Below are 27,663 nucleotides of genomic sequence, written 5' to 3' on the forward strand. Positions count from 1 at the left end.
CCACGACCCATTTTCAATGCCCTGGCTGAGGGAAGGAGGTTCTCACCCAAGATTTGACGGTACATGGCCCCGTCCATCGTCCCTTTGATGCGGTGAAGTTGTCCTATCCCCTTTTCATGGTGACTATGGTCCCAGCTGCCTTGAGATCATTGACAAGATCCTCCCGTGTAGTTCTGGGCTGATTCCTCACCGTTCTCATGATCATTGCAACTCCACGAGGTGAGATCTGGCATGGAGCCCCAGGCAGAGGGAGATTGACAGTTCTGTTGTGTTTCTTCCATTTGCGAATAATCGCACCAACTGTTGTCACCTTCTCACCAAGCTGCTTGGCAATGGTCTTGTAGCCCATTCCAGCCTTGTGCAGATCTACAATCTTGTCCCTGACATCCTTGGAGACTCTTTGGTCTTGGCCATGGTGGAGAGTTTGGAATCTGATTGATTGATTGCTTCTGTGGACAGGTGTCTTTTATACAGGTAACAAGCTGAGATTAGGAGCACTCCCTTTAAGAGTGTGCTCCTAATCTCAGCTCGTTACCTGTATAAAAGACACCTGGGAGCCAGAAATCTTTTTGATTGAGAGGGGGTCAAATACTTATTTCCCTCATTAAAATGCAAATCAATTTATAACATTGTTGACATGCGTTTTTCTGGATTTTTTTGTTGTTGTTCTGTCTCTCACTGTTCAAATAAACCTACCATTAAAATTATAGACTGATGATTTCTTTGTCAGTGGGCAAACGTACAAAATCAGCAGGGGATCAAATACTTTTTTCCCTCACTGTATATATTTTTTTTATTGGCTTCCCTTAGCCTCCATGAATACACGCCACTGAAAGGCCTTCCTGGTGAAGCATAGGGATAATGGTCACCATCGCCTCCCTGCCCTCAGTGAGCAGTGATCAAAACACAATATGAAGCTTAAAGCCTATATATCCATTAACTAACTTCTAACCCTTCTCTGTAAACTGTTGGTCGAAACAAAACTGCTTGCTTCCAATTTCAAGAAAAACGAAACTGAAATAAGTTTAATATTGGACAGACTGAACCAAAACTGTATCCATGCTTTCAAAATGTTAATTACAAAATCAAACTTCGGCTATGTGATTGTGAACACCAGAATATTTAAATTTTCCATCCTATTTGATTGCAAATTTGGTCAGAAAAACGTCAGTCATGAAAGATAGTCATTCTCGTTTCATATGGTTCCTCCCACCAGCCACCACCCCACTTCGAGAGCAGTTTATGGTGAAAATGAAACAGAAAGTCTGAACTCCCTGGAAGGTGAGTTGGGTCGCAGAAAGTATGTGATATACTAGGAAGGATACATTAAACGTTCAAATAATAGCTTAAATCAACAACGCAATAGACAAGTTGTTTGTTTTTCGTTTTAATAAAGTAAATGGAAGCCTTTAAAAGAAATTGTGAGGCTTGTTGTTAGGCTAGCATTAGCATAATCGGTGCGATCTGCATCATCAATTCCAACATGTTGTAGTCACGTGTGCACAACTGCATGATGGTGAATGTAAATATTCATAATAGGCTACGTGGAAAAAGTGTTTCAACTTGTGATGTAGTAGCGTACATCTTGTCGTGTGGCAGGTTATTTGCTGTAAACAAAGTGTCCTAGATGTCTCACTCTTTGTGAGGGACATCCGTTTAGCTTGAAATGCAATGCAGACGAGGAGGAGGAAGAGAGACGCCTATGCATTCTGTAGATTCATAGCAGTTTTATGAGTGAAAACTAAATCGATACCCAGCTAGCACATAACATTCTGAGAACCATATGCTTATTCGAGCTTGGTGAGAGCCGTGGTTGTCCTATGGTTATGTTGCATACAACCTTCCCAGAATACAACCTTCCCAAAATGTTCTGCGAATAGTGCAGAATACCCAGCTAGCACATAACGTTCTGAGCACCATATGTTTCTTAGGTGGGAATTTTTGTACTTCAGCATAATGTTTCCTACAGGTTTCTTCATGGCTCTATTTATAGTGATGTTCTCAAATTGTTCCGAGAAGGTTAAGAAACAACGTTCTCAGTACTTCAGCGTAACATTTGACAGGTTTCTTCGTGGTTCTATTTAAAGATATTCTCAGAACATTCAGAGAATGTTAAGAAACAACACTTTTCTGTGGGAATTTCATTACTTCAGCATAACATTTTCTGCAGGTTTCCTTGTGGTTCTATTTAAAGTCATCTTCTCAGAACATTAAGAAAACTTACCATAAACCACAAGAAAACATTAGTAACGTTCTAAGAATGTTATTTAAAAACATACATTCCTTTCTCAGCTTCAACAAAACTCTCTAACCTCTATCTTGTTAGGTGTGTTGGCTTCGTCCAATTATTGGCCACACCTGATCTTGATAAGTACTTGTTTCCTTTGACATAGGGTCTGTTTGAATAGACTAAACTGAACGACTTTGTATGAGTTTAAAAAAGATGGCATGCTAACTCTATCCTGGTGGCGCAGTGGAATATTTCCATGAATAGAGAACAGAAGATCATAGGTTCAAATCTCACTGACCATGTGCCTATATATATATATATATATATATATATATATAAAAATCCTTTATTTATGTATTATTAATGCCTAGACAAATGAAGTTCCATGTGTCCTATCTGTGCTTGGAGTTCAAAACTGTTAACCCAAACTAAGCTAGCAGTGTTATTAAAAGTCTTATTTAAACATGTTCTCATAATGTTATTTAATTACCTTCAAATAACCTATCATTTCCATTCTCAGAATGTTAATGAAACCTCCCAGGAAAACATTCAGGGAAACATAGTAAAACGTTCTCAGAGCCTCCCTGCAACCTAAAAAAAAATTATCATCTAAGATCAGTAAAACAAGGTCAGATCTAGTGCTTTCTCTCTTCAGTGAGATACAATTTAAAATAAAGCATCTAATAATGTTGTAACAGAAATGTATGCTGTTTTTTTTATCCTAGGTGTATTTAATTAGCATTGTTACATTGGTTAATCTATCTATTATCCCATACTTATTTCAGATCCAGGCCAGCTGAACATTTTTGACCTTTGACCCGGGGGAAGAGTGGGGCGTCTGAAGACACCCTGCTAATGGATATAAATGAAGAGGTAGGTTGTGACACTTGGGGGTGAACCTTAAATCTTTCCTCACGTCCTCTCTCCTCACCCCCTTCCTTAAATGCAATGCAATGGATCTCTGATGCGTTTTGAGAAAGGAGGCAAGGAGATAGAATGCAAGCAATCAAGCAAAGACTTTTGAGATACACCCTTGATGCTTTTACACAGGTACAGGAGGACAGTGTCCAGATTGGAGGGCATTCATATTTGTTCAGATAGCTAGATGTTTTGCATACTGTCAAGATCGTGTAAAACTTCAGCACCACCTAGGATAACCCTTCAGGCAGACGGAGCGGAGGCTAAAGTTGTCTATTGGCCAGAGAATGAGAGGAGGGTGGAGAGAAAAGGGACTGGAAAATGTCTGGAGAAGCAGTAAGGAGAGGCCTCACTGCTGGTTAACGTGGTCGTCTTACCATGTTGGTGAAGCTGGACAGAAGATGGGCAGAGAAAGAGAGAGGCTGTTTTGGTGCCATCATCATTTGCACCTTCTGTTACACCATCTTTGCAACTCTGCTAAGGCTGAAAAAGAGGGCAAGAGCGTGGAGGCGAGCTGAGCCTGTGTGCGCGTAGCTTCCTGTTGAAATGAGCTATACCGCTTCCTGCCTTTGACTTTCTTGATGCTGAACATTGCTAATAGACTGAACCAAGAGTGAATTTAGACCGAGCTTGACAAGTGTCTTGTTACCTTGTTTGAATCTGATGACTTAAAGGTTTAGCTTGGTTTGAGGTGTTCTGTTTTGACATGTTCTAAACACTTTTTTAGAGGTAACTGGTGGTTAAACGATGACATCTTAGCCTAGCGGTTAAGAGTGTTGGGCCAATAACCGAAAGGTTGTGGGTTTAAATCCCTGAGCCGACTAGGTGAACAATGTGTTGATGTGCCCCCTAATTGCTCCTGTAAGTCGCTCAATTCAAGACATCTACTAAATGACTAAAATGTAATTATAAACTGGGGTGTTCGAGCCCTGAATGCTGATTGGCTGAAAGCCGTGGTATATGAGACCGTAAACCACGGGTATAACAAAACATACTTTTTTCCTGTTCTAATTATGTTTGTAGCCAGTTTATAATAGCAATAAGGCACCTCGGGGTTTGTGGTATATGGCCAATATACCACGGCTAAGGGCTGTATCCAGGCACTCCGCGTTGCATTTGTGCGTATGAACAGCACTTAGCCGTGGAAATTGGCCATTTACCACATGCCCCTGTGCCTTATTGCTTTAATGTAGTATGGTTAGTGTTATAGTAGAGCTGGGAAGATAAACCGGAAAATTACAAGCAACGACATTGCCATTTTGCTTAAATCAGTAATTGTCTGTGATTTTTCTACACTACGTTCCCATAGATTGATCTAAAACCATTATTTGGTCAGCTTTAATAGCCTATGCATTGTGTTAATTCCTGCTATGAAAGTATCTGCCTGTCCCTGTTTTGCTGTTGGCTGCTGACTCTCACTCCCGCTCCCCACTGTGCGCACGGATGAGGGAGAGATGCATTCTGAGAAGCACAAGCATATGACCGTTGATCAAAATGCTATTGCGGGAAAAAGACAGTTTTCAAAGCAACTACTGTTGTTCTAGTTACAGAGAAGAGAGTCACAGCTTTCTGTGAGTATATAATGTGTTCCTCTCCTCTTAATATTGAGTTCATGGCACCACTTTACAACCGGAGTAGGCTGTAGTTAGTATGGTTTTGATGCGCCTGTGGAGCGGAATGCGCCATTTGCAGTGAATAGGCCTACATCAAGTAGCCTAGGCCTAGCGCTGGGAAGTTTTTGTAGGACATTAGCCTACATTTACTGATAGATTAATACAACAATATCATATTTAAAATTAGCAGTGTTTTCACACTTGGTCCCTTTCAGCCAATTTTTGTGAACTCGGTGTGGTTCGCTTAATTTTTTGTGAACATTCCAAAAGAACTCGGACTCCTCATGACTACATGGCCAGGCATGACTCCAACACCATCATTAAGTTTACCGACGACACAACAGTGGTAGGCCTGATCACCGACAAAGATGAGACAGTCTATAGGAAGGAGGTCAAAGACCTGGCCGTGTGGTGCCAGGACAACAACCTTTCCCTCAACGTGATCAAGAGAAAGGAGATGATTGTGGACTACAGGAAAAAGAAGAGGACCGAGCACACCCACATTGTCATCAACGAGGCTGTAGTGGAGCAGGTTGAGAGCGTCGAGTTCCTTGGTGTCCACATCACCAACAAACTAACATGGTCCAAGCACACCAAGACAGTCATGAAGAGGGCACGACAAAACCTATTCCCCCTAAGGAGACTGAAAAGATTTGGCATGGGTCCTCAGATCCTCAAAAGGTTCTACAGCTGCACCATCGAGAGCATCCTGACTGGCTGCATCACTGCCTGGTATGGCAACTGCTCGGCCTCCGACCGCAAGGCACTACAGAGTGTAGTGCGTACGGCCCAGTACATCACTGGGGACAAGCTTCTTGCCATCCAGGAACTCTATACCAGGCGGTGTCAGAGGAAGGCCCTAAAAATTGTCAAAGACTACAGCCACCCTGGTCATAGCCCAAGTCTAGGTCCAAGAGGCTTCTAAACAGCTTCTTATTTCACTCATTAAAATGCAAATCAATTTATAACATTTTTGACATGCGTTTTTCTGGATTTTTTTGTTGTTATTCTGTCTCTCACTGTTCAAATAAACCTACCATTAAAATTATAGACTGATCATTTCTTTGTCAGTGGGCAAACGTACAAAATCAGCAGGGGATCAAATACTTTTTTCCCTCACTGTACATATTACCTCAATTACCTGGACTAACCGGTGCCCCCGCACGTTGACTTGGTACCGGTACCCCCTGGATATAGCCTCGCTACTGTTATTTTACTGCTGCTCTTTTATTATTTGTTACTATTATTTCTTATTTTTTTATTTAAAGTTTTTTGGTATTTTTTTGGTATTCTTTCTTAAAATTGCATTGTTGGTTAAGGGCTTGTAAGTAAGCATTTCACTGTAAGGTCTACACCTGTTGTATTCGTCGCATGTGACAAATAACATTTGATTTGATGGAGGGCATAGTATCTTGTCGTACTGTTGACCGAACTGCTGTATTTGTATCACTCTGATGGTTATTACTATTTTAAAATAAAATACAAATATTTTATACATTATTATTTGTGTTAGAAGGAAAATCTATCTCCTCTCAGCCCACAAAATGAACTAATAAGAAGTCCTCTAGAGTTAGCCCTGGCTCGAGGGCCAGTAATGTCGCTGTTAAAGAGTGAGTGGGACGATTTGGGATGAAAATTCCATAGTTCCCGCTTTCAGGTGGGAATAGCACGTGACAATACAGACTAGATAACATTTTCAGCTGAACAAAGTCTCTGTTTTTGTATTTGCCTCAAAGTGCCCCAATTGTGAAATTCTGAAGTGATTTGATTGGCTGACATTTCAAAGGATAAAACCATTAATTCTAGCTTGTTAAACCTTTGATTTTTTTTTCATTTGCAGAACTGTGACTTATACCTTGGGGAAGAAGAGGATTCATCTCAGAGAGCACAAGCTGACGCTCTAAAACCAATGGATGCTGCTGTAGCAGGTATTAAACAGACACCTGAACAGGGCCATGTTCAGCAGGACACAACGTTGGCCAACGTTCAGATAGACATTTATTTTGTATAAGAAACATGCCTCTCTGGGATGTAGAATAAGGAATCACGACAACTCTATTCATGGCATTTCTATCTGCATGCTTCCACATCGTTTGCGTACTGAACATGGCCCCGTACTTCAATAGCTCTGGTGGTGGTACTTGAAATGTAGATCTCTTGATTTATTGGCAGCAGATTAGAGTATGTGAGTATCAATAGCTCTAATATATACAGGCAGTTGAAAACTTTGAGCAAAATAAACATTCATAACTTATACAGCAAATTAAGATATTCTTAACATACAGTGAGGGGGAAAAAGTATTTGATCCCCTGCTGATTTTGTACGTTTGCCCACTGACAAAGAAATGATCAGTCTATAATTTTAATGGTAGGTTTATTTGAACAGTGAGAGATAGAATAACAACAAAAAAATCCAGAAAAACGCATGTCAAAAATGTTATAAATTGATTTCCATTTTAATTAGGGGAAATAAGTATTTGACCCCCTCTCAATCAGAAAGATTTCTGGCTCCCGCCTTCCCGCTCTTCCACAAGAGCCGCCAGAATAATGGCTCCACAGCCCCCTCCACATCCGACTGTTCCTGACAATCTTGGAACAGAGGAGCCAGCCCAGGTTAGCATAGAATACTACCCTAGCTGTAGGTTTTCTGTCCAAAAACATTCATTTAATAGCAACTGGTTCATAGGAAGAGAGTGGCTGGAATACTCAGTAACTGCAGATGCAGCATTTTCTTTCCCATTTCGAAAGTTCTGTGTTGGGTCCAATGCAAATGCAGACAAGGCCTTCACCCAAGCTGGGTATTCTAACTGGAAGAATGCTATCGATAGTACCAAAGGGTTTGCTAGGCAGCATCAAGCAAAGAGCATTTGAAATGTACTGCACTGTGGAAAGAAAAACGATATAGTTCAATGTGCTATGGGAACATCAGTGTCAACACTTGTTAATGATGGGCAGCTAGCAAGAAATCGCATGTATGTGTCAGCAGTTGTGGACATTATTGAGTTCCTTGTTTCAAATCAGCAACCACTGAGGGGGATATTGGACGCGATAGAGTCAAGAGGGGAGAGGGGCAGTGGACTTTTTCTGTCTATAATGCAATATACTCTCTGAAAAGACAAGGAACTTGCCAAGGTGTTTAGCACCATACCCCACTATGCCACATAGATGTCACACTATATTCAAAATGAAATCTTAGGGCTCATGAGTGAGATTGTCACTGAGGAAGCTACATGCAAGAACATATTTTCCACTTTGACAAACGCGTTCAGTCAGCACAGAAGAATCATGCTACACTCGAGGAAAGCTCAATCCAACTGGCATTTGAGGGGGATCTACAAGAAGATGTCAGGGAAAAAGGAATGATTGATTACTCAGGAAGTTCCACAGAGCATCAAGGAGGCTGCAACTGTTCTGAAAAGAAACAAGAAACAAACAACTGGTTGTTTTTATATCAAAATCTTGTTTTCATGGTGCTGATAGAGCATGGGGAGATTTCCTGCCATTGAACCTATCACTTTGTCAATTTTTTTTTTTTTACTTTGATGTTTATTGCGATATAGTGTGATATAAGCAGAATTCAATATAATTCCAATGGAAGAACCCAAATGACGCCCCTGTGTATAGCTACATATCGGTATGTTTCATCATAGAAATAGATACATTCTATTATGGTTGTCTTGGTAGCCTATTCATTTTTGTGGTTGTAAATGGAGCTGTACGTATTGGAAAAGTATTCATGGTAGGCTGGCATTGCTTAATTGATTACTTGAGTCGAATTTGATTCACAAAAGTGTATTGTGCCATATCACAACGTGCTGCCGAACTCATGAGAGGCATGATTTTCCGTGTATAATGGCGATATAAGCCTAATACTTCCAACTGATAAGCTTCAAACCTGAATCAATCTGTCAATATAGTCATTCAAAATGTAATGTACCTGCACATGTGGAACATTTCAAAGCAAGTGTGATGTGTGCTATCTGAGTGGGGGGGTGGACACGTTCCGTTCTCAGTAATACATGGACAATAAAGTTGTATTCTATTCTATATTTTGGCACTTAGAGAGTTGACAAATGTGTGCAACAAAGGGAAGATCTTAATTGCAAATTCCTTATGTCCTCATCTCCTTCTCAAAACCCCATTGAATGAGAGAGCCAGAGGTCACTCCCCTCTGACCTTCTCCTCCAATGGGTTTGGAGATAAGGAGAGAGGAGTGAAGACGAGTATGCAATTGAGATCTTCCCAAGGACTTGAGGACTGTCTGGAGGACTGTCTGGAGGACTGTCTGGAGGACTGTCTGGAGGACTATGTAACATCTTATTGTAGCCAATACAATTTGAATATTTACAGCCACTTAGTCCCATTATTTACAGCCTCCTTAGTCCCATTATGACAACCTGATTGTAGACTTCTCCAGACTTCCAATAGTTTCTTTAAAATGGGACTTGGAAGCTGTCCTCTGTACAATATGGTTCAGGGGGCTATTGTATGCTTACAGTTGAGGAATAAATAGAGGAATAAATAGAATTCTAACTGAATTTATTTGGGTAAAAAACATATACCACAAGATGTACAATGTATTCCTAGAGGATAGGGGTGGACGATATGAACAAAAATTAATATCACTGTATTTTCCACTGTCCGGACGATAATGATATAATATCACGATATACTGTAAAAATAAAAATAAAATATGAGCCCTTCAAAGTTAATAACTGACAAAATATTGCTTTTAACCTTATAGAAACCGAAAGGGGTCATTGCAATTTTTTAAATTGTTTTACTTCTGTGGTAAACTTGAAACATAAACAAAGCTATATGAGGTAAATAAATATGCAGTAAAATTAAATCAACAAATATTTAAAGTACTCAGTATGTAAAGAAAATGTAAACAATTTTAAATAAATGTTTTCCCGCCAAATATATGAAGTGCAGTCATTTTTCTGCATAACACCGGTCATTATGAATTCAAGTTGTAAACCTTTTCAAACTAACTTCTTCAAGCATTAACCAGACAGTCTGTATGTTTCTCAGTTCACCATGTAACAATTCACTGCCTCCCTCTTCATAAGTTCCGAGCCAGGAACACCAGCCTATTGACAGTTTCTGGCCTCAAAGTTGCACTGTGGCATGTGACCACATTGCCCCCAGTGCTAAATGCTCTCTCAGAGGATGAACTTGTGGCAGGGATGCATAAGTATTTCTTTGTCAGACAACTCACTTGTGGGAAGTTGGATGCGTGAACTCGCCACCATTCCAAAGGATCAGCCTCACTGTCTGCTGCCATCATCAGAGTGTAGCTGTCCAGCTCTTGCTCGATGACCTGTCTCTGGGTTGTTAAGGCAGGTGCACTACTGGTTTTCTTAAAGAAGCTCCCAAGGCTTTTCTTGGAGCAGTGGCAGCTTCTCTTCAAGAGAGGTCTCCCACGGCAGTGTTCCCTACCAGGAGGGCTTCTGTCTCGGAGGCAGCTCTCACCTTCACCTCCACCAGCTTCTCAGTGGTCATGTATGTGGTCTTGAACCTTGGGTCCCGAAAGGTAGCCATGGTGAGCAGCTCATCTGTTTCAGGGTCGGTGTATTTGTCATTCAGGTAATTGAGGACCCTCATCTTAATCTCTCGGGTCAGTTTGGCTTCGCCCTCATTTGATTTCAGAACCTCCGTCTTGAACAAATGGAGGACCGGCTTCAGATAGGACACACGTATGTCTCTCCTGACAGGGCATCTGTAAAATCCTGGAGGGGCTTAAGTGCTGCTGTGATAGATTCAAAGACCTCAATGTCTTGCCAGGAGGGTGCAAGGTGCCGTATTTTTTTTGTCTGCTGCCAGGACTTGTGTGATGGCCTTTTCCTGCTCTTTCCATCATCTGCAGTCGAGATCCCCACCTTGTCGGTGATTCTGTGATTAGCTTGTGGAGGGGCAGGCTCAGTTTATCCTGTGCACTTGTCAGGGCCTTTTGCTTCTTCCAACTATAAGAAAATGTGCTGACCACTTTCTTGCACACTCCTATGGCCCGGGAAACCCGAGGTTCGATTTGGACACTCCTCTCTGAAAAATAGAAACATGAAAAAGAATTACGTATGAATCACAATGTAATCCATCTATAGATTTAGAAAATGGGATAATTTATTGAGTAGGCTATTTATTATTGAAAGACAGAGGATAGATTCATATATTGAAACCATAGGCTAATGTATCAATTATAAATAAAAGCAATGTAATCCATGTAATTTTTGGATATTGCACACATTTACAAATTACAAATATTATAGATTTGCATAGCTGTATATTTTCGGCTTAACGTATAAGAAGGATCAGGCAGTGTAGTCAGCTAGAACTTTAAACAGAGGAGATAAGGAATACCATAATTATTCTGCATTTTAAGTTATGTTGTTTTTAAGTGAGGTTATTTTTCTACCTAGCTCTATGTGTTTTGGACATTGAAACTTACCAATAGCAATGTGTAGCCTGTGTCTGAAACACCCTAGTCTTGTCCATTTGTTCAGCTCCAATGCTTTGACCATGTTCGATCCGCTGTCGGTAGTCATACATACTTGACGCAACTCTTTCAAGCCTCAGGATGAAAGTGCCTCCCTCAGCCCAGCTGCAATTATTTCTCTGGTGTGGTCGTCTGGGAAATAAGAGGTGTGAAGGCATTTGCTTTGCAGCTTCCAGTTGTCGTCAATGTAATGAATCGTGAGGCTAATGTATGGCTCTGTGGTCCGGCTTGACCATAAGTCGGCAGTGGTAGAGAAGAATGCAGCGTTACGGATTTCGTTGGCAGCTCTATCCCGACATTCTGTGTAGAGTTCTGGCAGACATGTTTTGCTGAAGTATTTACTGCTCGGGCTCTCGTATCTTGGGTCTAGAGTTCGAATCAACTTTCTGAAATCGTCTTTCTCCACAGTTTGAATTGATTCCATGTCTTTCGCTATGTGATATGTAATTGCACTCGTTATCTCATTCCACTTCTTGCTCTTCTTGTCATAGGGAGTACCACTAACAAATGATGCCTTGAGTGACAACTGAGTGCGGGTTTGGCTTGAAGATGTCTTGGGACTGGCTGCGCTGCTCCGGGGGTTTGTTGCACGCATTCTGGTAGATTCTTCATATTCACGCACATGCAGGGTTTTCAGGTGGTTTCCACCTTTGGCTAACACAATGCGTCAACACAACTTACACAGTACTGTTTGTTGGTCGAGGTGGGATATCTTAAAGCCAAACCAGTTCCAAACGACAGAGGAGGCCCCCTTTTTTTCGAACCAATTCTTCATCGTCCTGCAAATCAACCTCAATACTGTTATTTTCCTTGTCTTCAGTGATCCTCAATGCTAGCTTACACATTGGCGCTTGATTTTCGGACACTTTTGCTAACGAAAGGAGTTTACTTCACTAAATTTTCACTTACTCTGCAGTTGCGGATGCTTGTTTGTTGACTTTGATTGGCAGGCAGATTGCGTGTAATGTCAATGCCTCTAGTTTTTTTTATTTGCTAATAAAGGCTGTTTTTAGTAAAATAAACAATTTGAACTAGCCCACTAGGCTGTATCACTCGACTGGAATTTTGAATGAAACAAAAACGCCTTATTTCATACATTTATAAATTCATCATGCTATGCACAATATGGCAAAATCCATATCATGGCACAATGTCATACCGGTATTCATGTTCATACCGGTATACCGCCCACCCCTATTAGAGGATAGAACTTATAAGTATTATTTATGAAATATTAATTAAACACTTATTTTAAACATAGAACAAGTGACAAAGGGTGACACTAGCACCCATTTTGGGAGATTTTGATTTAAAAATTCAGTATTTTCTACATATCAGACCCTTTCAAGAAATAACTTTATTTGTCCCACAAGGCAATTGGTTTTGCAGCAGAGGAGCACAAACACAATGATACTGAATAACAATTGGCTAGTACATCAGTCATGGGCTGACAGCCATCAATGTAAATATGTACAATACTAATGGTCAACATTATCAGCAGCACAAAAGTATAGCGAATGTACAAATTACATAACAAGTAAAGTGCACTGTGCACAACCTCAAATCATCACGTCAATATATATATTTTTTATTATTACCCTTTTTCGTGATATCCAATTGCGATCCAATTACGATCTTGTCTCATCGCTGCAACTCCCCAAGGACGAGTCATGCGTCCTCTGAAACATGACCCGCCAAACAACACTCCTTAACATCTGCCCGCTTAACCCGGAAGCCAGCTGCACCAATGTGTTGGAGGCAACACCGTTCAACTGACGACCAAAGTCAGCCTGCAGGCGCCCGGCCCGCCACAAGGAGTCGCTAGAGCCAAGTCAAACCCTCCCCTAACCCGGACGACGCTGGGCCAAACCCTCCCCTAACCCGGACGACGCTGGGCCAAACCCTCCCCTAACCCGGACGACGCTGGGCCAAACCCTCCCCTAACCCGGACGACGCTGGGCCAATTGTGCACCGCCCTATGGGACTCCTGGTCACAGCCGGTTGTGACACAGCCTGGGATCGAACCCGGGTCTATAGTGACACCTTAGACCGCTGCGCCACTCAGGAGGCCCTCAAGTTTTAGTTTTAATGTCACATGCACAAGTACAGTGAAATGCCTTTCTTGCAAGCTATAACCCCAACAATACAGTAATCAATAACAATGTAATACTAAAAATACCTCACCATCACATTACCATCATCATCATCATTTTCCACATGTATTGCCAACCCAAGGACAATGATTCCAGTTCGGATAGACTAGCCTACCTCCTCCTCTTCCCTGTATTCAAAGGGCACTAACCAGTGCCCCCGCACATTGACTCTGTACCGGTACCCCCTGTATATAGCCTCCCTACTGTTATTTTATTTTGCTGCTGCTCTTTAATTATTTGCTATTTATTTTTTGCTGAACACTTTTTTTTATTTTCTTCTTAAAACTGCATTGTTGGTTAAGGGCTTATAAGTAAGCATTTCACTATAAGGTCTACCTACACCTGTTGTATTCGGCGCATGTGGCAAATAACATTTGATTTGAAAGTGGTGTTTTTACCGGTTGGTCTTGACAGTGGGGAATCCATCCTGTCTGACTGTGCCCACCCTTTACACAATGAGCAAAAAATCCTTTAAAGTTATATGCTGAACCACACTATTGACATCTTACCATATTATTTAGGTCACCGTTTCCAAAACTCAAAACTGGGGACCCCAAGGCGTGCACATTTCGTTTTTTTTACTTTATTACGCAGCTGTTTCAAATAATCAAAGCTTGATTGAGTTGATTATTTGAATCAGCTGTGTAGTCTTGCTAGGCCACCCCCCTTTGGGTCCCCAGGACCAAGTTTGGGAAACGCTGCTATAGGTCCTTGGCCGAGTCAGCAGTCAGATAAAAAAAACTCAGCAAGGGCCTGAAAGAAACGGAAGCTGGACTAGTGGGGAGTTGCAGTAGGGTCCAAAAGCAGCTGGTCAGTGGTAGAACAGACAAAAGCCGGGTCATGGTTTTAGGTTGACTCAGAATGGATAGCTCTGTGGGAACAGTAGGAATATAATAAACATATTGAGTTAGATGTCAACTGGGCAGCACACACCACTTGTTACACAGAACAAGACATTTGAAATAGCATGTTATTAAGCTATTTGATCAAGCTTATAAACAGGAGTCACTTAAAAGGAGACCACATGCTGGAACCCAATAGCACACGGTTGATGTTCCTGATGATTTGTTAACTCCTTCCCTGTGTGTGAATGGATGACAGGGTTTGTCAATGTGTGTGAATTGGTGCATGTAGTGTTTCTGCACTTCAATGTGCCATCATTATGCAGTGTTACATATTCATAAACTTGAACAAGTTGTCACAGGTTTACTTTTAATTGGTAATTTCATACTTCCAAACATTTTCTTCATAATAATTATCTGATTTTCTTGAACCATCATCATAATATGGCCTGGCGTTGTTACACAATTAAACCCTCATGTTATTATTGTTAGGTTAATCGTTTTTACTGATAAGTATTTACAGTATGAGTAGAATAACTTTGTCTTTGCCCAGCCCCTCAATCCAATGGTGCAACACAATACAGAGAGGTATTGAACTGACAGTAATCAGACATGGAATGAATGTATTGACTAGGAAACAACATATTAATAAATGTAGCTAGCTAAGGGATGCACAAAAAATGCGTGGCTAGTTAGCAAGCCTACATGTAGCAGAAAACAGCTAGCTGAATTTCTAATGTTTTTAATCAGATAATGTAAAAATGTCTTATCTCCACAGTCGGAAAAGAGAGCTTTAGCACCAACTACCCTGTTTAGCCCCTGAAAGAAAACAGTTTAATAAAGATGAGTTGCATCATTTCTCATTAGTTGGCTAGCCAGATCACCAATTCAGGATTTTTAAACTAAGCGGTTCTTTGTAATTGACACATTCCTGATTTAACTAGTTAGTTTAATTTGGTTGTTCGTCCAAACAGCTAATAAGATTGCCTGATAGCTATCGGTAGTGTCCAACGTTAGCTAGTTAGCTAGCTAGCTAGGCAAGTGGGCTGATGTCGAAAGCACACACTCGGCGTTGCATGCCCCAATGGTCGAATGTAACATTCATATGAAAGGCATTAGTTGAACATTTAACACAATTTGTTGAATAAATAAATGTTATACTCACATTTCATGAAATTGTTATCCCAAGACATGGCTGAATAAGACACTGCTTCAGATCCACAAGCACTTTTAGAATGCACATTCCACAGTTGTAAATGTTAGGGATTTCTAACACATTTGCTCACAAAAATGTTCTACATTTGTGCAAATTGTAGTTTTATTTGTGAGCTATGTTGACGCCTGCGTTGGTCCGTGCTTACTGGAGTGTAGCCTACAATGTCGGCCCGTAATGGAATTTTATGAATGCCCATTCATGTGGTATGTCTACCGTTTGTAAAACAGACAGTTGCATTGGCTTTATTAGTCCTGATTCCTGTGACTAATCATTTCGACTATTTAAGCACTGAATATCAGCTACCTAACTTTATCAGGAGTTATCCTGAGCCTACTTGCAATGACAATCAGTGTGTTTACACAGTGGGAAATGCAGAAGTATTTTATTTTTGCTATGATAATCTCGTAAAAAATGTACAGATACACACTTGAAACCACTGATTGTCACGACAATTTAGCCCATGGGTTGAAACTCCTGGACAGCAGTTGTGAGTAGCCTGTTTGTAGGATGTGATGTTTGTTAACATGCCATATTCACATCGAAGCACATTTTATCATTTGATTGTTGACCATTTAGGTTAGGCTATTTGATCGGAGAAACATGCATGATGTAAAAAGTGTCTGCTACACTGTAATTTATATTTGTGGGGGAAAAACATAGTTTTTCTGTTAGGGATCCTAATTTTGTTTTAACGTGTCGTTCACACCCCTAGTTGATATCCTATGCCGGGTTGTGATTTGTTGTAGTTAAATGTAGCAACTGATTTGTTTCTTCCTCGTTTCGGCAGCCTCACAGTATCTCCATCCGAGATTCTAGAATTTAGATGACTCTCTTCCACACATTATCTTCTAACTAAGGATGTAAACATTATTCTCAGATTCCGTGTGTTATTTTATTATATATATTTTTCTTCTTTATTTTCCCCTAACCCTACCACCCTCCCCTAATTGGAGTAAACTAATGGACAACAATACTTAGGCTTCTACTTCCAGCTTATATATATACTATATACATTTTACGAACACAATATATTTTACATTAGTTATCTTTTGTTTGTTTTTAGTCCCAGCCTTCAGCTACCCTCAACCCCTCCCAATCGATCTCTGAAGACCATTCAGTTTGGATTTCAAGCTGCCATATATTTTTCCACTGTGCTGTGATGTTTCACAAAAGTTTTGAAGCTTTCTATTCTCATACATTCTTTCTACAGATTGTAAATTAAAGATAAATATTTTTGCTAAGAGTATTATTATATTATTGATCGATTGACTATGACTTTTCAAATCACCCAGCAATGCTATTTGCAGAGTTAGCTCCAAGTAAATGTTGCAATTTTTCAGCCATTACTGAACCTGCGACCAAAAATTAAGCTACATATGGGCAGTACTAAAACAAGTGATCTAATGATTCTGTCTCATCACAGCAAAATCTGCAGAGCTGGGATGGTTGTATCCTGTATGGGTTGGTGTGAAGTGTGACCCAGGTGCGGTGCAGGATAGACAGTAGGCAGAGATGGTGAAACAAGGATCTTTACTGGTGGTCCCAAAGCCAGGATACAAAATAACGGACTTGTCACGATAAAATAAAGGAGGAGCAAAATGGTCTACAAAAACAGGCTGACAGCAAAAATATTAAATACTAACTACGACTGAAACAACAATGAAACAGGGAGAACACTTCTCAAGTACCTTTACATACGTCTCGCAATCAGACCCTGATTCGTACTGCTTGGTGTCGAGAAACACAGGTGAACAGGGAGACACAGGTGACACCAATAGGATCATGATTAGTCCAGACTGTGAGTGAGGAGGTGCCTAAGGTTGTCGGAGGAGGACACCTAGTGGGTCGCTCCGGAACTGCGACCCCCTCCTGTAACAGTATCCCCCATATATACTGTATAACATTCTATTGGTTGCAATAATTTTGTATAATAATTAAAATATAATAATTAAAATAGAAAAAGTCTAAGTTTTGAATCTGCCGTTGTTTTGTGTATCAGTTCATAAACCATGTACCATGGAATCGGTACATAGAAAATGTCCTCCCAACTATTTTGTAACCTGTATTTTTTTATTTATTTTTTATTTAACCTTTATTTACCTAGGCAGGTCAGTTAAGAACAAATTATTATTTACAATGACGGCCTACCCCGGCCAAACCCTCCACTAACCCGGACGACTCTGGGCCAATTGTGCGCCGCCCTATGGGACTCCCGATCACGGCCGGTTGTGATACAGCCCGGGTTGGGTCTGTAGTGATGCAGCTGTCAATTTTTTGGTCCTTAAATGAAACTGGTATGCTTTTTTATTTATCACAATTTTCTTTAGCCAATTTTGGTCTTTAATGCAGAGCCGACAGAGAAGTTCCTTACCTTCCCCCCTTTCACATGCCTCCTCCCTTTTTGCGGTAATGCTGCAATCAGTTGGTTGTAATTCTGGATAGAGCAGACGTTTTCATATATTTATGTTAACAGCATGTGTGACAAATCCACCAGTCCTATTTATTATATAGTTTTCAAAGATTATACCTTTTTTATTTATACCTTTTTTTTATAATGCTTTTTTGATCAATTAGTATATTTGAGTTTAACCATAATATACAGTATGTTGTAATATTTATTCTGTGTTTTCTGGTGGATTAAACTGAAATTGCAATCAGCTTTCTATGGCTTGTTTTAAAAATAGCGATATTTTGAAGAGGATTTCATTTTCAAATAACCGAAAGTAAAAGGTTGTAATCTGAATTAAGGGAGAAAGGCCATTCTTGAACACCAATTCTTACTAATCTGCTAGAGAACCAGCTCGGATTTTGGTATAGATTTTGTATGACTGAAGCCTTTAGTGAGAGGTCCAATGCTTTAATATTTAATTATTTTTGCCCTCCGAATTCATATTCATTATATAAATAGGCCTATTTAATTTTGTCTGGCTTGCGTTCCAAATAAAGTGGAATATTGTTCTTACTCCTATAATTTAAAAAACAAGTCGTTAGGTGTAGGCAGGGCCATAATTAAAATAGGTAAACTCGGATATGACTAAATCATTAATCAGGGGGATTTTTCCACAAATAGACAGGTGTTGTCCTTTCCATGGTAGCAAGATGAAGCACCAGTGACTCGGTTAATAAAAAAGTGGTCAGATGACGCAGATGCTAAGCTACAGGACTGTTTTGCTAGCACAGACTGGAACATGTTCCGGGATTCTTCAGATAGCATTGAGGAGTACACCACATCAGTCACTGGCTTCATCAATAAGTGCATCGATGATGTCGTCCCCACAGTGACCGTACGTACATACCCCAACCAGAAGCCATGGATTACAGGAAACATCCGCACTGAGCTAAAGGGTAGAGCTGCCGCTTTCAAGGAGCGGGACTCTAACCCGGACGCTTATAAGAAATCCCGCTATGCCCTCCGACGAACCATCAAACAGGCAAAGAGTCAATACAGGACTAAGATTGAATCGTACTACACTGGCTCTGACGCTCGTCGGATGTGGCAGGGCTTGAAAACTATTACAGACTACAAAGGGAAGCACAGCCGCGAGCTGCCCAGTGACACAAGCCTACCAGACGACCTAAACCACTTCTATGCTCGCTTCGAGGCAAGCAACACTGAAGCATGCATGAGAGCACCAGCTGTTCCGGATGACTATGTGATCACGCTCTCCGTAGCCGATGTGAGTAAGACTTTTAAGCAGGTCAACATTCACAAGGCCGCAGGGCCAGACGGATTACCAGGACGTGTACTCTGAGCATGTGCTGACCAACTGGCAAGTGTCTTCACTGACATTTTCAACATGTCCCTGACTGAGTCTGTAATACCAACATGTTTCAAGCAGACCACCATAGTCCCCGTGCCCAAGGACTCTAAGATAACCTGCCTAAATGACTACCGACCCGTAGCACTGACATCTGTAGCCATGAAGTGCTTTGAAAGGCTGGTCATGGCTCACATCAACAGCATTATCCCAGAAACCCTAGACCCACTCCAATTTGCATACCGCCCCAACAGATCCACAGATGATGCAATCTCTATTGCACTCCACACTTCCCTTTCCCACCTGGACAAGAGGAACACCTACGTGAGAATGCTATTCATTGACTACAGCTCAGCATTCAACACCATAGTGCCCTCAAAGCTCATCACTAAGCTAAGGATCCTGGGACTAAACACCTCCCTCTGCAACTGGATCATGGACTTCCTGACGGGCCGCCCCCAGGTGGTAAGGGTAGGTAACAACACATCTGCCACACTGATCCTCAACACGGGGGCCCCTCAGGGGTGCGTGCTCAGTCCCCTCCTGTATTCCCTGTTCACCCATGACTGCATGGCCAGGCACGACTCCAATGCCATCATTAAGTTTGCCGACGACACAACAGTGGTAGGCCTGATCACCGACAACGATGAGACAGCCTATAGGGAGGAGGTCAGAGACCTGGCCGTGTGGTGCCAGGACAACAACCTCTCCCTCAACGTGACCAAGACAAAAGAGATGATTGTGGACTATAGGAAAAAAAAGAGGACTGAGCACGCCCCCATTCTCATCGACGGGGCTGTAGTGGAACAGGTTGAGAGCTTCAAGTTCCTTGGTGTCCACATCACCAATGAACTATCATGGTCCAAACACACCAAGACAGTCGTGAAGAGGGCACAACAAAGCCTATTCTCCCTCAGGAGACTGAAAAGATTTGGCATGGGTCCTCAGATCCTCAAAAAATTATACAGCTGCACCATCGAGAGCATCCTGACTGGTTGCATCACCGCCTGGTATGGCAACTGCTTGGCCTCCGACCGCAAGGCACTACAGAGGGTAGTGCGTACGGCCCAGTACATCACTGGGGCCAAGCTTCCTGCCATCCAGGACCTCTATACCAGGCGGTGTCAGAGGAAGGCCCTCAAAATTGTCAAGACTCCAGCCACCCTAGTCATAGACTGTTCTCTCTGCTACCGCACGACAAGCGGTACCGGAGTGCCAAGTCTAGGTCCAAAAGACTTCTCAACAGCTTCTACCCCCAAGCCATAAGACTCCTGAACAGCTAATCATGGCTACCCGGACTATTTGCACTGCCCCCCCACCCCATCCTTTTACGCTGCTGCTACTCTGTTAATTATTTATGCATAGTCACTTTAACTCTACCCACATGTACATATTACTTCAACTACCTCAACTAGCCGGTGCCCCCTGCCCTGTATATATAGCCTCCCTACTGTTATTTTATTTTACTTCTGCTCTTTTTTTCTCAACACTTTTTTTGTTGTTGTTTTATTTTTACTTTTTTGTTAAAAATAAATGCACTGTTGGTTAAGGGCTGTAAGTAAGCATTTCACTGTAATGTCTGCACCTGTCGTATTCGGCGCATGTGGCCAATAAAATTTGATTTGATTTGACTTGATCTTATCTAATTTGTCTATTGAAATGTATTGTAGTGAGATCATTTCTTTCGGGATATGAATATGTCCACTTCACCGTCGGACCATTTTATTGGTAAACTACACGGTAATATAAAAGTTGTATTTTTTTTGCGATACTATACGTAATATGGTGCATTTATCATAATTTGGTTTTAATCCAGAGAGGTTAGAAAGATTATCTAGATCCTCTATGAGGTTGTGCAGGGATCCAAATTGCGGATTTAAAAGAAAACATGAATCGGCAACGTACAATGCCCCCTTTGTTTTTAAGCCCTGGATTTCTAGCCCCTTGATATTATTGTTGGATCTGAGTTTAATAGCTAACATTTCGATGGCCATAATAAATAGATATGCCGATAGTGTACAAGCTTGTTTTACTCCTCTTAACAATTTAATACTTTCTGAGAAGTAGCCGTTATTTACTATTTTACACCTGGGGTTACTATACATAACTTTAACCCATTGTATAAGAGATTCTCCTAAATTAAAATAGTCTATGCATTTATATATAAATTCCAGTCGTACTATATCAAAGTCAGCTATGAATACCAGGCCTGGTTTCCCAGATTTTTTGTAGTGTTCTATTGTTTCTAGTACTTGTCTTATAGTATCTCCAATTTATCGTCCATGTAAAAAACCTGTCTGACTAGGATAAATAATATCCGACAATACCTTTTTAATTAAATGCGCTATGCACTTTGCTAGGATTTTGGCATCACAACACTTAAGTACACTGCTCAAAAAAATAAAGGGAACACTTAAACAACACATGTAACTCCAAGTCAATCACACTTCTGTGAAATCAAACTGTCCACTTAGGAAGCAACACTGATTGACAATAAATGTCACATGCTGTTGTGCAAATGGAATAGACAACAGGTGGAAATAATAGGCAATTAGCATGACACCCCCAATAAAGGACTGGTTTTGCAGGTGGTGACCACAGACCACTTCTCAGTTCCTATGCTTCCTGGCTGATGTTTTGGTCACTTTTGAATGCTGGCGGTGCTTTCACTCTAGTGGTAGCATGAGACTGAGTCTACAACCCACACAAGTGGCTCAGGTAGTGCAGCTCATCCAGGATGGCACATCAATGCGAGCTGTGGCAAGAAGGTTTGCTGTGTCTGTCAGCGTAGTGTCCAGAGCATGGAGGCGCTACCAGGAGACAGGCCAGTACATCAGGAGACGTGGAGGAGGCCGTAGGAGGGCAACAACCCAGCAGCAGGACTGCTACCTTCGCTTTTGTGCAAGGAGGAGCAGGAGGAGCACTGCCAGAGCCCTGCAAAATGACCTCCAGCAGGCCACAAATGTGCATGTGTCTGCTCAAACGGTCAGAAACAGACTCCATGAGGGTGGTATGAGGGCCCGACGTTCACAGGTGGGGGTTGTGCTTACAGCCCAACACCGTGCAGGACGTTTGGCATTTGCCAGAGAACACCAAGATTGGCAAATTTGCCACTGGCGCCTTGTGCTCTTCACAGATGAAAGCAGGTTCACACTGAGCACATGTGACAGACGTGACAGAGTCTGGAGACGCCGTGGAGAACGTTCTGCTGCCTGCAACATCCTCCAGCATGACCGGTTTGGCGGTGGGTCAGTCATGGTGTGGGGTGGCATTTCGTTGGGGGGCCGCACAGCCCTCCATGTGCTCGCCAGAGGTAGCCTGACTGCCATTAGGTACCGAGATGAGATCCTCAGACCCCTTGTCAGACCCCTTGTGAGACCATATGCTGGTGCGGTTGGCCCTGGGTTCCTCCTAATGCAAGACAATGCTAGACCTCATGTGGCTGGAGTGTGTCAGCAGTTCTTGCAAGAGGAAGGCATTGATGCTATTGACTGGCCCACCCGTTCCCCAGACCTGAATCCAATTGAGCACATCTGGGACATCATGTCTCGCTCCATCCACCAACGCCACGTTGCACCACAGAGTTGGCGGATGCTTTAGTCCAGGTCTGGGAGGAGATCCCTCAGGAGACCACCCGCCACCTCATCAGGAGCATGCCCAGGCGTTGTAGGGAGGTCATACAGGCACGTGGAGGCCACACACACTACTGAGCCTCATTTTGACTTGTTTTAAGGACATTACATCAAAGTTGGATCAGCCTGTAGTGTGGTTTTCCACTTTAATTTTGAGGGTGACTCCAAATCCAGACCTCCATGGGTTGATACATTTGATTTCCATTGATAATTTTTGTGTGATTTTGTTGTCAGCACATTCAACTATGTAAAGAAAAAAGTATTTAATAAGATTATTTCATTCATTCAGATCTAGGATGTGTTATTTTAGTGTTCCCTTTATTTTTTTTGAGCAGTGTATAAGGGGTCTCCAGTGTTTTAGGTGGACTGGATCTTTATATTTACCACCTGGATCCTGTTTCAGTAATAGTGAAATCAGACCTTGCTGAATATCTGATAGTCTACCATTTTTATAGGAGTGGTTAAAACATATTAATAACTGACCTTTGAGTACATCGAAAAATATTTGATATACCTCAACTGGCATGCCATCCATCCTTGGGAGTTTTCCCGGACTTGAAGGCTGTAATTGCAACTATTAGTTCCTCTGATGTAATTAGACCTTCACATGAGTCTGTCTGTATAGCTGTTAATTTTACACATTAATAGAAAAAAATCCTTGCAATTAACTTCAGTTAGTGGAGATGGAGGAGACTGAAATGAAAACAAATGCTTAAAGTACTTTGCTTCCTCTTTCAAAATATAGTTTTGTGAGTCATGGATGACCGTCATTTGCAACAAGTTTCTGTAAATTCATTTTGGTAGCATTTCTATGTTGAAGGTAAAAATAAAAAATAAAGTGAATTTTTCCCAATTTTTCCATCCAGTTTGCTTTTATTTTTTAATAATCTATTACACTTGATCTTTCTTGAATAAGTTCTTCCATTTTATTTTTGTTTTCCCTCTAACTTATTCTGTGCCTCTATGTCACAGTTTTTATTGCTATTTATCTGTGCTGTTAGTTCCTCTAATTCATTTGTTAAGATTAACTCTTGACCTATATAGTTTTTGTTTTAAAGATGAGTATTGAATTGCATTTAAAAGTGTCCCATACAATAGGGGATCTGCTGTACCTATGTTATGTAGGAAAAAGTTAGTTATACATTTTTCTGTCTTGGTTAAAAACAAGTTGTCATCCAGTAGGCTTTGATTACGTTTACAATATCCACCCCCTCACGGAAATTCTGTAAGAGTAATTTGTATGCCAATTATTTGATGGTCCGACTGCATTCTGTCCTTTATCAACACTCTTAACTTTTGCTGCCAGCGAAAAATGACATAAGAAAGTAATCAAGACGACTAGTTTGTGGTCCTCTGTAGCTCAGCTGGTAGAGCACGGCGCTTGTAACGCCAAGGTAGTGAGTTTGATCCCCGGGACCACCCACCCATACACAAAAATGTATGCACGCATGACTGTAAGTCGCTTTGGATAAAAGCGTCTGCTAAATGGCATATTATTATTATTATTATTATTATTATTATTATTATTGATTGAGCCTCCGTCATGTATATCTCACTAGGTCAGGATATTTAAGCCTCCATATATCCACTAGTTCCAATATTTGTAAATTCCTTAAGTGCATGAGGGTGATAGTTTGTATGTTTCCTTTACGGTCCATTGAAGTACTTAAAACCGTATTATACTCTCCTACCATAATAATTGAGTCATGTATTGCGTGTAAGCGCGATCAATTATTATATATATTTTCAAAGAAGCATGGATCATCATTGTTTGGACCATATAGATTAATGAGCCAAATCTGTTTATGTTCCAATAGCATATTTAAAAGGATCCACCTTCCTTGCAGATCTGTTAGAACAGTTTGCACATTCGGATAAAAATTATTATTAATTAATATCATCACCCCTTTTGACTTTCTTTGCCCATAATTAATATCATCACCCCCCCCCCAAACAATATATATTATATTCCTTCTCTTTTAGCCAGGTAAAGACTGATAATCTTTTCTTATTATCTAAGCCATCACAATTATAACTAGCTATACTTATTTCACCACATCCCATAATGAGATACAAGTTTTGATTATACTTACCATATCTGTTTGTAAATGTACTGTTAAGAAGTACCATGATAATTGAATGTCCATATAGCTGTACCATGATATTTGAATGTCCATATAGCTGTACCATGATAATTGAATGTCCATATAGCTGTACCATGATATTTGCACTGTTAAGCATTCTCTAGCTGCGACTAAGTAAACCTCTAATTTTCCTCCAATATTCCACCCGCTAAAAAATCCCCCCATCCCAAGTTTGGTTGTCATCCCAGTGACTGGCTGTCCATCCCTGTACATAGATCCTAGGGCCTTTAAGATATAGGGGCCCATCTTTTAAAAAGAGCACATGGTGCCACCTACTGTACAGAACCAGAATCTCAGCCAACAGCATTTCGAACGCCTTTGCCTCAGTTGAACTGCATCTAGTTATATGGCTCAAAGTGGAGGAAAAATTGACTTCATCACTACTTGTATTTTTGAGAGGTATTGACATGTTGAAGCACCGAGCTGTCTGTTTAAACAACTAGCACACAGCTCAGACACCCATGCATACCCCACAAGACATGCCACAAGAGGTCTCTTCACAGTCCCCAAGTGCAGAACAGACTATGGGAGGCGCACAGTACTACATAGAGCCATGACTACATGGAACTCCATTCCACATCAGGCAACTGATATAAGCAGTAGAATCAGATTTTTTAAAAACAGATAAAAATACCCCTTATTGAACAGCGGGGACTGTGAAGCAACACAAACATAGGCACAGACACATGCATACACACACACAATAACATACGCACTATACACACATGTACACATGGATTTTGTGTTGTAGATATGTGGTAGTGGAGTAGGGGCCTGAGGGCACACACTTAGTGTGTTGTGAAATCTGTTATGAATGTATTGAAATGTTTTTAAAATTGTATAACTGCCTTAATTTTGCCGAACCCCAGGAAGAGTAGCTGTTGCCTTGGCAGCAGCTAATAGGGATCCATAATAAATACAAATACAAATAAAAATGTCAAAGTGATATCAATGGAAGTGATTAACAAACAAAATGTTTCGTTACACTTAACGCATTGGCGACCCACTTGAATAGAAATGCAATGCTTCAAATTGTAGCTAGGTGTCTTCTACAAGTTGTCCTCTAACCAGTGATGTCACATTATTCCCAGATTCCGTGTAGTTTTTGAGCTGTTAGTTTTAACAGGACGTGCAACCTCGTCTTGCCATATATACAGTGCCTTCAGAAAATATTCACAACCCTTTACTTTTTCCACATTTTGTTTTGTTACAGCTTGAATTTAAAATGGATTAAATTACAAATTATTTTGTCACTGGCTTTCACAATACCCCATAATGTCAAAGTATACGTTTTTACAAATGTATTCAAAATGAAAAGCAGAAATGTCTTGAGTCAGTAAGTATTCAACCCCTTTGTTAAGGCAAGCCTAAATAAGTTCAGGAGTTGAAATCTGCATAGCAGTTCACATAATAAGATGCATGGATTCACTCTGTGTGCAATAATAGTGTTAACATGAGCCTAAAATTATTAATTTGGCTTTGGATGGGGTATCAATACACCCAGTCACTACAAAGATACAGGCGTCCTTCCTAACTTAGTTGCCAGAGAGTAAGGGAACCGCTCAGGGATTTCACCATGAGGCCAATGGTGATTTAAAAAAAAGTTACAGAGTTAAATGGCTGTGACAGGAGACAACTGAGGATGGATCAACAACATTGTAGTAACTCCACAAAACCCAAGACAAAGTAGCCACCCTTTGTCTTGATGACAGCTGTACACACTCTTGGCATTCTCTCAACCAGCTTCATGAGGTAGTCACCTGGAATGCATTTCAATTAACAGATGTGCCTTGTTAAAAGTTAACTTGTGGAATTTCTTTCCTTCTTAATGCGTTTGAGCCAATCAGTTGTGTTGTGACAAAGTACGTGTGGTATACAGAACATAGCCCTATTTGGTATAAGACCAAGTCCATAGTATGGCAAGAACAGCTCAAATAAGCAAAGAGAAATGACAGTCCAACATTACTTTAAGACATGAAGGTCAGTCAATCCGGAAAATTTCAAGAATTTTGAACGTTTCTTCAAGTGCAGTCGCAAAAACCATCAAGCGCTATGATGAAACTGGCTTTCATGAGGACCGCCACAGGAAAGGAAGACCTATAGTTACCTCTGCTGCAGAGGATAAGTTCATTAGAGTTACCAGCCTCAGAAATCGGCAATTAACTGCACCTCAGATTGCAGCCCAAATAAATGCTTCACAGAGTTCAAGTAACAGACACATCTCAACATCAACTGTTCAGAGGAGACTGCGTGAATCAGGCCTTCATGGTTGAATTGCTGCAAAGAAACCACTACTGAAGGACACCCATAAGAAGAAGAGACTTGCTTGGGCCAAGAAACATGAGCAATGGACATTAGACCGGTTGAAATCTGTCCTTTGGTCTGATGAGTCCAAATTTGAGATTTTTGGTTCCAACCGCCGTGTCTTTGTGAGATGCAGAGTAGGTGAACGGATGATCTCCGCATGTGTGGTTCCCACCGTGAAGCATGGAGGAGGAGGTGTGGGGATGCTTTGCTGGTGATACTGTCAGTGATTTATTTAGAATTCAAGGCACACTTAACCAGCATGGCTACCACAGCATTCTGCAGCGATACGCCATCCCATCTGGTTTGCGCTTAGTGGGACTTTCATTTGTTTTTCAACAGAACAATAACCCAAAT

General features: G+C 41.1%; 1 protein-coding gene across 1 annotated transcript in view; it reads left to right on the top strand.

The window, feature by feature from the left end:
* The first annotated feature begins 1,226 nt into the window (after positions 1 to 1,226).
* LOC311113155 (up-regulator of cell proliferation-like) overlaps positions 1,227 to 27,663 on the top strand; it is a 32,389-nt gene continuing 5,952 nt past the window's right edge. The window contains exons 1-3 of the mRNA XM_084156325.1: positions 1,227 to 1,281; positions 3,016 to 3,103; positions 6,602 to 6,689. Of these exons, the coding sequence (XP_084012451.1) occupies positions 3,086 to 3,103; positions 6,602 to 6,689 (106 nt within the window). The 5' untranslated portion in view covers positions 1,227 to 1,281; positions 3,016 to 3,085. The remainder of the gene's footprint in view (positions 1,282 to 3,015; positions 3,104 to 6,601; positions 6,690 to 27,663) is intronic.

Source organism: Coregonus lavaretus (genome assembly GCF_964263955.1).
Source record: "Coregonus lavaretus genome assembly, chromosome: 39".
Taxonomy (NCBI): domain Eukaryota; kingdom Metazoa; phylum Chordata; class Actinopteri; order Salmoniformes; family Salmonidae; genus Coregonus; species Coregonus lavaretus.